This window comes from Misgurnus anguillicaudatus, unplaced genomic scaffold, assembly GCF_027580225.2.
Source record: "Misgurnus anguillicaudatus unplaced genomic scaffold, ASM2758022v2 HiC_scaffold_31, whole genome shotgun sequence".
Classification (NCBI taxonomy): Eukaryota; Metazoa; Chordata; class Actinopteri; order Cypriniformes; family Cobitidae; genus Misgurnus; species Misgurnus anguillicaudatus.
Window position 1 is genome coordinate 3505234 of NW_027395281.1, and position 12804 is coordinate 3518037.

The 12804-nt window shown below is 36.8% G+C and overlaps 1 protein-coding gene across 3 annotated transcripts in view; it reads right to left on the reverse strand.

Moving 5' to 3' along the window:
* Positions 1 to 12804, reverse strand: part of LOC129452697 (NACHT, LRR and PYD domains-containing protein 3) — a 224675-nt gene that overhangs the window by 115040 nt on the left and 96831 nt on the right. The window contains exons 3-9 of one of the 3 annotated variants that reach the window (XM_073865353.1): positions 10759 to 10857; positions 10601 to 10678; positions 10260 to 10358; positions 9543 to 9662; positions 9321 to 9375; positions 3131 to 3323; positions 1231 to 3037 (exon numbers count right to left, since the gene is read on the reverse strand). The exons of the other annotated variants lie outside the window; for them this stretch is intronic. Coding sequence (XP_073721454.1) covers positions 1231 to 3037; positions 3131 to 3323; positions 9321 to 9375; positions 9543 to 9662; positions 10260 to 10358; positions 10601 to 10678; positions 10759 to 10857 — 2451 coding nt within the window. The remainder of the gene's footprint in view (positions 1 to 1230; positions 3038 to 3130; positions 3324 to 9320; positions 9376 to 9542; positions 9663 to 10259; positions 10359 to 10600; positions 10679 to 10758; positions 10858 to 12804) is intronic. 3 annotated transcript variants of the gene reach the window in all.

Sequence of the window (12804 nt, forward strand, 5' to 3'; positions counted from 1 at the left end):
GCGCATCTCGGGAACGGAGGTATGACTTTTAAGACTTGGGTAAACTCCCGCGGGGTCTTAAAAAAATAACATTCATAAAGTTAAATTTAAGTCCTAGAATGAAGATCTGGGCGTTTTAAGGCCATAGATATAACTTTCTGAAGGTTAGTTTTTTGTAACAACCCGCAGGAACCCTGATAAGTGCAAAAATAGAATTTAAAATATGTAACGCCGGTATCAACGGTTTTGCGAAATCCATATCATGGCGTGACACAATACCGGTAATAACTATCATACCGGTTTATTGCCCACCCCTACCGTCACCTGTTCCCAATCACCTGCCTTCCCTACAAAAGATTCTCACTCACTCTGTCACCTTCCAGTCTTGTTGCTACATACGTCTTCCAAGAGTGTACTGGATTTCAACAGTGTTTTATAAAATTAAGTTATGTAGGGAGAGTAATTGATTAATTTATGAAGAGAGTGTGCCTCAAAACATTTATCTCCTGCTAAATGTCACTGTCCCACCAGCAGGACACCTCCCTGCTGAAAAAAAACAGCATCAAACCAGCATGAACCAGGCTTGGGAATTATGCTGGTTTAGCTGGTGGTCACCAGCATACCAGCACCAAAACACAACATATGCTGGTCTTGCTGGTATGCTGTTTTTTTCAACAGGGCTACGTTTACTTAAGTGTTTTGCATGTGAATTCTTATCTAAATATGCCCAACATGTATATTGTTTGAATGCTCCAAGAGTGTAGATTTAGGGTGGGGTGATGCCTAAGGGGTTAATCAAGTTAAGGAAAGTCTTTATTGTTGCCTGTAGCTGTCAGGGGTGTTTGTGTGGAGTTGGTATCTGTTATCATTAGCAATGCTTACTGTTGTCATCATTCGTTCTTTTTTATACTACCATATCATCTGATCTGATCTGCCTGTTTTGTGTTGTGTGTATCAATAAATGTCTGTGGTTTTACTTACTGTGGTCATATCCCTCTGTCTACCATAACAGTTCTACTTCTTAATCTGATGAACTATCTGACTGCTTAAAAGTGTAAAACTGTTAAGAACTATTGAGGAAATTCAAAAACAATTGTTCTATTATGTAGGGCACTGCAAATGTTTAAATCACTTTAATTTTAGCATTGTACCACAGTGTTCAGCACAAACAAATCTACAATGTGCTCAAGAATTACATAATTAACTAATTAATCATTTTTTAGACGAAAGCAAACACAGACTTTTACTTACAGAGCTTTTTTAGAAGTTTTGACAACTGGTGATAATCTAATGAGACATTCATCTGATTTCTTGAATTTCTGAAGCTCAAACTCCTCCAGTTCTTCTTCTGATGTCAGCAACACAAAGACCAGAGCAGACCATTGAGCAGGTGAAAGGTCAGCAGATGAGAGACTTCCTTCACTAAGATGCTTTTGAATCTCCTTCACCAGAGATTGATCATTCAGTTCATTCAGACAGTAAAACAGATTGATGGATCTCTCTGCTGATGAATTGTCATCAAATTTCTGCTTGATGTACTCCACTATTATCTTGTTGCTTTGTTCATTACTCTCTTCTTGTGTTAAGAGACCTCGTAAGAGCGGCCGATTAGACTCGAGCGACAGACCGAGAAGGAAGCGAAGGAAAAGATCCAGATGTCCATTGTCACTCTCAAGTGCTTTATCTACTGCAGTCTTTAGTAAACCAATCATTGTTTCATTGTTGTTTATCTGTTCATTGTCCTCTTGAACAAAAGCATTTTTCTTTGTGGTGTCCAAAAACAGATGCGCATACAGAGCTGCAATAAACTCCTGAATGCTTAAATGAACAAAACAGTACATGGTACCAGTAATGATCCCTGTTTCCTGTTTAAAGATCTGTGTGCACATCCCTGAGTAAACTGATGCTTTAGTTATATCAATGCCACAGGCCTCCAAGTCTGAGTCATAGAAGATCAAGTTGCTTTCTTCCAGCTGTTGAAATGCCAGTTTTCCCAGTGAAAGGATAACATCTTTATCCCAGAAAATATCAGGTGAATATTCTCCTTCATACTTTCTTCTGCTCTGTTGAATCTGAAAACGAAAGAAGTGTGTGTACATTTGTGTCAGAGTTTTAGGAGTATCTTCAGTATTTAATTCATCAGGTGTTGTGGTTGTTTCATCAGACTGATCGTTTCTCTTCTTCTCCAGAATGTTCTGAAGGACAGTGGCTGATATCCAGCAGAAGACTGGGATGTGACACATGATGAAGAGACTCTTTGATTTTTTAACATGATCAATGATGGTGTTGGCCAGATTCTCATCAGTGAATCTTTTTCTGAAGTACTCCACCTTCTGTGCATCATTGAATCCTCGTACCTCTGTCACCCGGTCAATACATTCAGGTGGTATCTTACCGGCTGCTGCTGGTCTGGTGGTTATCCAGATGAGAGCAGAAGGAAACAGATTTCCTTTGATGAGGTTTGTTAGGAGAACATCCAGAGAAGCAGGAGATGTGACATCACACAACATCTCATTACTGTCAAACTTCAGAGGAAGACGACATTCATCCAATCCATCAAAGATGAACAGCACTTTTTTTCTTGTAAGGTTCAGTCCTTCAACCTCTGGAAAAAACTGAATTATAAGGTCCTTCAGACTTACTCTTTCTTTATCCTTTAAGTTCAACTCTCGAAACGGAAGAGGAAATATGAAGCTGATATCTTGATTTTCCTTTCCTTCGGCCCAGTCCAGAACAAACTTTTGAACGGAGACAGATTTTCCAATGCCAGCAACTCCTTTTGTTAGCACAGTTCTGATGTTCTGGTCTTGTTCAAGGGAGTTAAACATATTACTGAATTCAATCTGTGTCTCTGATTTTTCTAGATTTCTCGAAGTGACTTCAATCTGTCTTATCTCATGTTCAGTATTGATTTGTTGACCTCCACCCTGAGTGATGTAGAGATCTGTGTAGATCTTATTTAAAAGTGTGGAGTCACCATGATTTGTAATTCCTTCAAATACACGTTGATACCTCTTCTCCAGGTTAGATTTCAGTTGACAGATGTAGACCAGCTCATCTACAACACAGGAAATAAAAAGTGATTCATACATGTCTCCCCTACATTTTATAAGTGACAATATGATAAATGATGATGTCTTGAGCTTCTTACCTTCCAGCTTATCAGCATGTTCATCTTGTTTCAAACATCTAAGAAAGTGGAGTGTGATATCAAGAAATGCGTCTCTGATTTGGTTTCTGTCCTTATAGTCTTTCACCAAGTCTTGTAACATTTCATTTCTTAATATCTTCTGAAACCTTTCCAGCTCTTTCTTCTGAAATGTGTTTATTTCATACTCAAGATTCTAAACAAAAAAGTCATTTTTAATACATAGAAAGTGATGCATAAAGGTTGAATTGGAGACTATACTGGTTCTGTCACTGACACCTGTGCTGTTTGTCTTGAACATAAACTGTGTTTACATTGGCCTCTTGACTGCAGTTTAATTTTCACAATCAAGACCAGAAATGAATGAAAGACATCACCCAAAAGGTTCATGTGCCATCAGTCGTTCAATAATAATATTATGAAGCAAAATGGTGCTTCAGTGCTGCTAGCAAGACCTGCTGATGTAGTTTCCAGTGTATTCTGTGTCTTTACGCTGGTAACTATGTCAGCAGGTCAACAGCACTGAAGCACCAAGGAGAACAAATTGTAACTTGTGCACGTATACAGGCTGTTTAAGTATTGTTTAAAATGTTTACATATTGGCTTAAATAAAAAAGAAAAATAATCGGCAACTACGTCAGCAGGTCACATCAGCAGTATGCGCTGTAGTCTGGTCATGAATGCGCACTGAAGGATCAAAGAGGAGAACAAATTGTTGAATAATATCGTTCATTTTGTTTTCTTTGCCCACACAAGTGTTTTCTCCGCTTCATAATATTATTATTGAATGACTGATGGCACATGGACCTTTTGGGCAATGTCTTTCATTATTTTTGGACTTGATTGGGAAAATTAAAGTGCAGTGGTTATGGTTATTATTTATTTATTTTTTAATTATTTATTCATTTCAAAATGTACATGTACAAACAACAAGGCACCAAAGTTCAATGTACAATACAACTTCACATTACATTGTAGGGAACAGGCGCATACTTCAAAAACAATATGGTTATTTATTTAGCTTGATATCAGAAATAATCTACTCAAGAGTGACTCTGTTGTTATTGATTCTAAGTCTAGCAGACGTGTATTCCAGAAAGCAGGGTTAATTTACCATCAGATTAACTCTAAACTTTGGGTTGATCAACCCAAACTTGCTTACTCGGGGTATGTCGGTTCCAAAACACAGTTTAAGAGTTAGTTCAATCAACTCGCTGAAAGTAACCCAGAGTTAATGTGCGCTCACGGTAACAACATAAAGGCATTGTCAATGGATCGCAGATTTCACGAGTCACCATGGAAACGTCAGAGAACTTAAAAGTTTTTTAAATGAGAAATAACATTATAAACCAATACTTTGTCAAAATCAACGTTTTATAATCACCTTAAGTGTGCGTGATTACAAAACAGATAAAATGAATGAAATAAATTATTAATACGAACCTATTTTACCCCATTTAAGTCCAATATTATGTGTGTCTCAACGAAAATACACACAATCTATTTTAATATTATTTAAAGCCTGTGAAAATAATCATAGATTTTATATATGATTTAAAACATATGAATTATGAATATCTTATTAATAATAAAGGGTTTTACTACAGTTAAAACCATGGTAACCACAAAATAACCATGGTTTTCCAAAACCATAGTTAAACCATGGTTAGTGTAGTAAAACCATGGTTTTATTGATATTAATCAATGCACCAAAAAACATGGTTACTACAACTTTACACCAATAAAACCATGATTAATTTTCGTAAGTGTTGTGGCACATAAAGTGCATAAATCTGTCATAAGGCTTATTTTTACAGTTTTTTTTTTAAAGATATGATTGTATTGTGTAGGCATAAAATGCACTATGATAATATTCACTATATTGTACTTATTTCACTTCTGCTCCTTTGGGTGACCCTGTTTAGTTTTTGCACTTTCTATTGTATGACACTGTATCACCATCCTTTTTAACATTTACTTGATAGCTGATAAATGAACCCTCTTAATTGTAAAACTTCCTTACAGTCCTTACAGATTTTCAATAATGTTGTGTAATGCTTTTCATTACACTACACTGTAATGCTTTTCATTACACTTCATTTGCATTGGACGATTAGTATCTGCTGTGACAGAAGTGGAGAATAGAAATGTTACATTAGTGTCAATAGTAACATGTTGTAATATGTCCTGTATCATCTAATATAACCAAATATCTCAATTTCCCTTTGGCTCAAAAATGATAGCTCAGGAAAGCACAAAATGCCCATTTTAAAAAAAGAAAAGGTGATTTAGAAAGACACCAACAATAGATCAAATGTAGAGAGGGGGCTACAGATCTGAAGTGCTTGTTTAAGAAATAAATATAATACTATGGAATATATATTTATAATTTCATTTCATTGTGTACATGATCTAACTGATAATAAAAAATCTCTGACCACTCTGCCGTGTCTGTGATTCAATGGCATCTGTGTCATTCTGTGGGTCAGTGTTAAATCATGCCTGTGCTTCATGGGTGTCATTCTGTGGGCCAAGTCAGATGCACATGCCTATCAGAGACTGCAGGCAGGGGTAACTTCTGTCCCTCAGTAATTATTATCATGATATGCATCATGTGTTTTTATTTGTTATTCCCATTTACCACTGTTACTTAATTGCCACTTAAGTAACATATGTTAAGATTTCTGTCTCAATAATGACAATGTATTTGCACCAAGCGTTCCGCACAAGCCCTGAAAAGTGAAGCCAAAATGTCTCGATCGCTCCCCAGTGACTGATCCCAGTATAGGTCATAAAGCCCGCCTCCCCATGTTATTCAATGGGACTTGAGACCAACTAAAAAATTTAATTACACTTCAATAATCTTTTTTTCGAAGCTGGTTTCTGTCATTTACTGTAGTTTTTATCACACTGATGTTAATTCAAATGTTTGTTTTTAAAATAAGTTTGTTTTTAGTTAGTTATTTAATGATATAAAAACGGTGGTGTCACGTCATGATTGACAGCTGTGATATCGTGTGATATACGCATTCTCCGAGAGCGAGGGTGGGGTCTTTTTTGCGCCATTACTTCCTGCTGTGCTCACTACTGCGCATGACTGGTCACAAAATCGCTACTGCGCAGACTCAAGACCCAAGATGTTAGCGCCATATCGGGACACTGATGGCTTCACTTTTCAACAATGGAAGAGAGCGAACAGGCTTCGTTAGTGATGCAACGAAATGAAAATTCTTGGCCGAAACCGAAAACAGGAAACCAAGGCCGAAAAACCGAAACACCGAAATAAAGTATTATGCCAACTATTAGTACAATTGCATTTAAGGCTATCACTGTGTACTAACTTTACTAGGGGTGTGTGACGGATAAAAAAAACTCACAGTTCGGATCACATTACAGTTTTTGAGGCAAAGATCAGATTATTTTTCGGATCAGCAAAAAGCAGATGGGAAAAATCTAATAAACAATAAAGAAATTGCAAACATTTATAAAAAAAGAACAAAGTTGTACATTAATAAGGTCTGAAATTAGCATTATGTACAGAAATCAAATTAAATGAATCATAACACAATAAATTAAATATATTATTATTTTTTAAAGCTATTTGTCTCTTTGTCATGGGTTGTTTGATCAACATTAATGACACAGACTTAAGTAGGTTAATCTGACTGACACACACAGAGACCGAGGGTGAATCCCAAACAGCGCAACAGTCGCTCCACATAAAAACGTTACATTGTTTTTCATTGCTTTATTCGCCAAATGTATGTTAATGGATTGCAGTACGAGACACATTAGGCGTTGCTAAACATTAAGCTCTACTGGGGCACAGGCCCCCCATTTTTTGCTGACTTTTTTTGTGCAACACTTCTATACAATGTCCTTTGCTTAACCCACTATTCTACAGTGCAAAAGATACACATATAGTAAGTAATCTTCATCATACCTAACATTATTAACATGTTTGGAGGCATAAATGGCATAACATGTTTGGAAATAATAATAGCAATGATTAATAACTTATTTTTTCAAGAATATTTTTACAAGAATATTTTAAGAAACCAGTCATTTAATGACTCCTATACTAAATAATATCAGTCATAGTTACTGCTAACTGTTTATGTAAGTTAGTGTCCTAGTTAAACATTAGTAAACTAAATATTAATTTCATATCTGAAAATACAGAACAGTATAACACATACATCTGTTGATTTTCTCAGCAACAATGCAATTCTATAGACTTGACAAGAGGTTTTCCTGAGATTTTTCCTCTAATGTTTGAGACCTGACAGGGTGAAGAAGATGTAGTTTGTCTTACCTCCCTTATAAACTCATCATCTCTCCTTTCTGCTTCCCTTTCCCTGCTTTGCACAAAACATTTCTGATGTACATCTACAGTACAGAAGCCAATAATGATCGAATGATCAAAATAAGATTATCATTATTATTTACAAACTTACTTTAGTCTCGTCATGTTTTCATAAGCTAGCTCACCCGCGTGGCGTCACCTTTTGAATGCGGTTGTGCGCGGATAAAAGCAAAGACGCGCGCAGACATGGATACTTGCGTGCACGCGTCAGTGCGGCTGCTTCGTCGCTTTTACAAGCGTACATTGGGTAACTACATTGCATTTAGATCCGTTTTTGCCGCGATTGTCTTTGTAAAGAATTGCACTAGTTGCACTGAGATTTACACCGGGGCACAAAAGATTTACACTGGGGCACGTGCCCCAGTAAAAGGGGTCTAGCGACGCCCCTGCTCGGACTCTCTCTAAAGTTTACACATCAAGACATGCTTAAATCTTTGCAGACGCGTGCAAACAGCTAGACCGTGAGTGAAACCTGCTTGAGCACGAAGGGGAGGGGTGGGAGACGACTGATCACCATGAGTGAAACCCAAGCGCTAGCGCACGGATGGGAGGGGCGCGGTTGACATTCATTTTCGGCTGGATTTTTTATTTCGGCCCGAAACCGATAATGCCATTTTCGGCCGAAATGTTCGGCGACCGAAATTTCGGTGCACCTCTAGGTGTCGTCCATCTTTTTTACAGCCTATGATTTGCACACACATTTATTATAACTTTAGATTCATCTAAAATTATCTAGTAAGTGAAAGAGAGTGATTATGTTATTTATGAATTGACAAAATTGATATGGAAATGTACTTTATTGTTAACATTAATTAACTGATGGAAATGTGTTTCATACATCCCCTGATATTTGGAGATATATTAATAATGAACATATTAAAGGTATAGTATTTAGTCCAAACACAAATATGGATACATTTAATTATGTCCATTATTAATAAAAATGTATCGTAATTAGTCCAATCACAAATATCAATCCATGTTATTAAAAAAAAATGTTTCTTTAAAGAAAATATCATAAATATTTTAAGACAGCAATAAATATTCGCGACTATAAATGTATTAAAATAAATGCTTTAACATTGTAATATTATGCAAAATATATGCTTCCACGCCTGCTGCACGCTCATCATAAGTACACACATGCGCAGACATCCTCCGGAGCCTCGTTTCATTAACTAAAATGAGAGTCAGTTGCTATGGTTACTTACATAACCCGAAAGTAACCTCCGTTTTTGGAACCGAAAGCAGAGGTTATCCGCTTTCTTACTCCTAAACTTACCCGGGTAAGTCACATAACCTGCTTTCTGGAATACACCCCAGAAGATACGTTTGGGCCACAAAAGAATGGTTAACGAAACACGACAAAAAACAAACAAATGACATTTGTAAATAAGACATTTTTAATTGATCACATATTCTGTGCAATCAAACATCAGTAAAAAAGCTACCAACTTAAAACTTTGTAAAATATTTTCTGTTTTGGTGTAATTAAAATTCTAAAAGATTAAGATTGCTTTGCATCTTGAATTTTCTTTGGGGGGGACACAAAGGGATGGATCATACACCAAAGGTCTGAAATATGTAATTATTTAAATTATTACAACTTTAGACAAAATAAAAGTGGGCCCCTGGCCCCAGTGTGGTAATGATATAGAATTAACAATTAAAAACAACTTATTAAATAATATAACCTAGTTTTGGGCTCTTGTTTTACTGTATGGGCTCTGTGAGAAGAATTAAAGATTCTGTTGAGTGCTTTACTTCTGTAAGTCTGTGAAACTTAATAATCAATGTGTTGTATTAATGGAAATATTTTTTCTATACCTTGAAGATCCATTCAGAGTTCTGAATGTCTGCCTCTGATGTCTCATACTGATGCCTGTTTAAAAAAGCATTAGATTATTAGAGAAATCTTAGTATTATCTCATTATTAATAATGTTATTATTTCATGTGCATACAGTATGTGTTTTTTCCACATAAGCCACAACATTTATAAGAGACACAATTTAAACTGAGACACAACTATCTGAAAGTTGTGTACTCACCTGTTGATCAGAAAAGTTGCCAGTTCCTCATCACTCTTTATTCCTCGCTGTTCTTTTAATGCTTTCCATCGGTTAATTTCTGAACCAATATTTACTGAGGTCACCGGTCTCTGGTTACTTCTAAAAATACAAACATAAACAAATAAATTACATGGAAAATAATGCAGCTTAAATCAACTTCATAATTCAAACAATACATGATCAAATTTGCTGCTTATCTGAAGCCAAGTGCTGTTCATAGTAAAACCTTTATTCATTACATGGATTTCTACAAATAATTCATCAGTAATGAACAATAAATTTTTGCTAGTGAAGAAACAATACAATTCTTAATAAAATAAATAATATCTGCAGCTGTTCTGCGTGTTTTAATACTTTACAGATAAAACTTATATCTAGACAAAACACTGACACAACGATATATGATATGATGCTGTATTTGTCAGTAATACCATTATTTTTGAGTAAAATGTAAATAATTATTGCAGGATTTAAGATGCCCCTCAATTTTCTGCTAAATTTCATAAATTTCCAAATCTGATTTTAGCTCACTGCCTACATTGTGTATCACAACTTTTCAGATACGATCTGTGCGTCCTGTAGCGTTGTGCCATGTTCTGGATTATCTGCACTGTTTCTGTAGCAATGGCGTTGCACTGGCACGACAATCTGCCTCAACGTCCAAGTGTTTCCATCAATAAGAAACACGTGAAATACCTTTTAGTAGCTGTTGGTTTGTTCTCACTGAAGTTTGGTCCATTATCTTTGGAGTTGTCACTCTTCATAGACACAGAGCTGAATACAGGTGATCCTGATCTGTTATTAATGACACAAAAAACAAAGATCTCTGGAGCAGACATTATAACCAGACAACAGTGCATGAGTAAGGGATTGACTGCAGACAGACGGTGGACACTACAGCAACACTTTCTCATGTCAATCCACACTTATACAAACTGACATGGTAGAAAAATTGTTCAGTAAAGTTTTTTTCACACAAACAATAAGTTCAGCTGACCTTTAACACAGTGACCAACAATAAGAAACATGTGAAATACCTTTTAGTAGCTGTTGGTGTTTCCTCACTGAAGTTTGGTCCATTATCTTTGGAGATGTCACTCTTCATAGACACAGAGCTGAATACAGGTACAAACAAAGTTCAGCTGACCTTTAACACAGTCTAAATGTGACCATCAATAAGAAACACATGAAATACCTTTTAGTAGCTGTTGGTGTTTTCTCACTGAAGTTTGGTCTAACACCGAAGGAGTTATCACTCTTCATAGACACAGAGCTGAATACAGGTGATCCTGATCTGTTATTAATGACACAAAAAACAAAGATCTTTGGAGCAGACATTATAACCAGACAACAGTGCATGTGTAAGGGATTGACTGCAGACAGACGGTGGACACTACAGAATAGGGATGCACCGGTTGACCGGCCAGAGATCGGAACCGGCCGGTTTTTGCGCGATCGGCAACCGGACGTTTTTTGTAATTTTTTTTCGGACGATTTTTCCGGAAGTGTCCCCGCGTGCACAGACTACATTTTTATCATTCGCAAACATGTCTTTTGTGTAAAAGCATTTCGAAATCTGTGCGCAGGACATTAAGATTGCAAGCTGCAATGTCTGTAAAGGACAAGTTTATTGCGTAGAAACAACAGTACATTCGCATGGCTCTCAAGTCTCACGCATTCACTGTGAGAGACACGCATTTCAGTCAGTTTACACACTCACTCCTTGAATTTCTAAGAGACTAAGTTTTCCTGCTATATACAATTAATGGACGAGGCGCAGGGAAGTTATCTGTCGAGTTTAGCTGTCTCGAGTTTTTCTCGCAGTCCTCTGATGTCAATCACGTGGATGCGCGGCGCGTGCACGCACAGAGTGCAAGTTAGAAGAGCAAGATCCGATAAATGCTGTAAATAACGTAGGTTTCTTGAATATAGCCAAATACGTGTTCAATTATGCTTGATTTATTAAAAAACTCTCCAAATGCTTTGCAATCAGAAGCTTTAGCTTACCTGAAACTAACGTAGAGGCTTCCTGAAATTAATGAAAGGACTGAAGATGCATTTCATTATTATTGCCATGTAGTACTGAACATGTAACCTTATCTCTCTCTTAAACACAGCTTAAAATACACGCTGATGGCAAGTGCTGCAATCCTACTGTATATAATACAGATTTCATTTGAATTTTGATACATTTGTATTTTTTAATATGTAGAGCAATTTCTTTAATTTGGATAAATTTGTCTGTCTTTTATCAGACTTACCAATTGTTATCATTAATATTTGTGCTGGTCAGTTATGAATAAAGGTAACATTGAACTGCTAGCAAAACTTGAGAATTTGGTGGGGCAGAGGGGCTCCTCCCCTAACAGATGTTATCTCACTCCAAACTTTTAAATAAAACCTGAGAGCCCTGCATTCACCACAACAAACTTGGTCAGACATTTAAGTTCATCACCTGATAGAACACAATAAGTATGAAAAGTCTGTTCATAATGCAAAACAGGCAAGACCATCAACCCTCACTCAACCATCCATGTCATGGTCTCATTTAACCACTTATGTTTGTATTGAATGTAGCCTACCGCACAGTTACTGCTGTTAATTTTAGATGATTACACTCAGGGCTTCAAATTAACACCCGCCAATCTGCCAAATGCTGGTAGCTTTCGGCTGTGGCGGGTAAGACAGCCAATCCCACTAGCCACTTTGGCAGGTTGAATTAAATTTTTTAATTGTAGTTTTCTTAAAAGTTATGCGAAATGATAAACAATGCGCAATGTGAAACTGGAAACTACAACTCCCCTGAGCACTCTGCACCCAGCGTAGGGTGACCAGACGTCCCGAAATCTAAGCTGCCGTCCCGAATTCTGCTCTAATTGTCCCGAAAATTATACTGAAGCAAAATCTTAATTCCGAAACCTGCTCTAATTTTCCCGAAAATTGTACTGATGCAAAATCTTGAGTAATTGTCTGATAAAACATGCGCGAGGAGTTTGAGTCATCCTGCAGCCAGCCCCCACTGGCTGCAGCATCTTTGTTTTTTATATAGGCTGATAAGGCACGGGAGTGCTGGCCGCAGTTAAAACCTCCGATGGCGTCGAGCCTCCACAACCTCGGTAGGCTATAGCTCAAGGTTGAATTTGAAGTTGTATTGTTTCTATTAATTTATCTAATTCGTCTATATGCACAGAGACAATATGACCTTTTTGTTTTATAGAGTAGATTAAGACAGAAAGTGAAA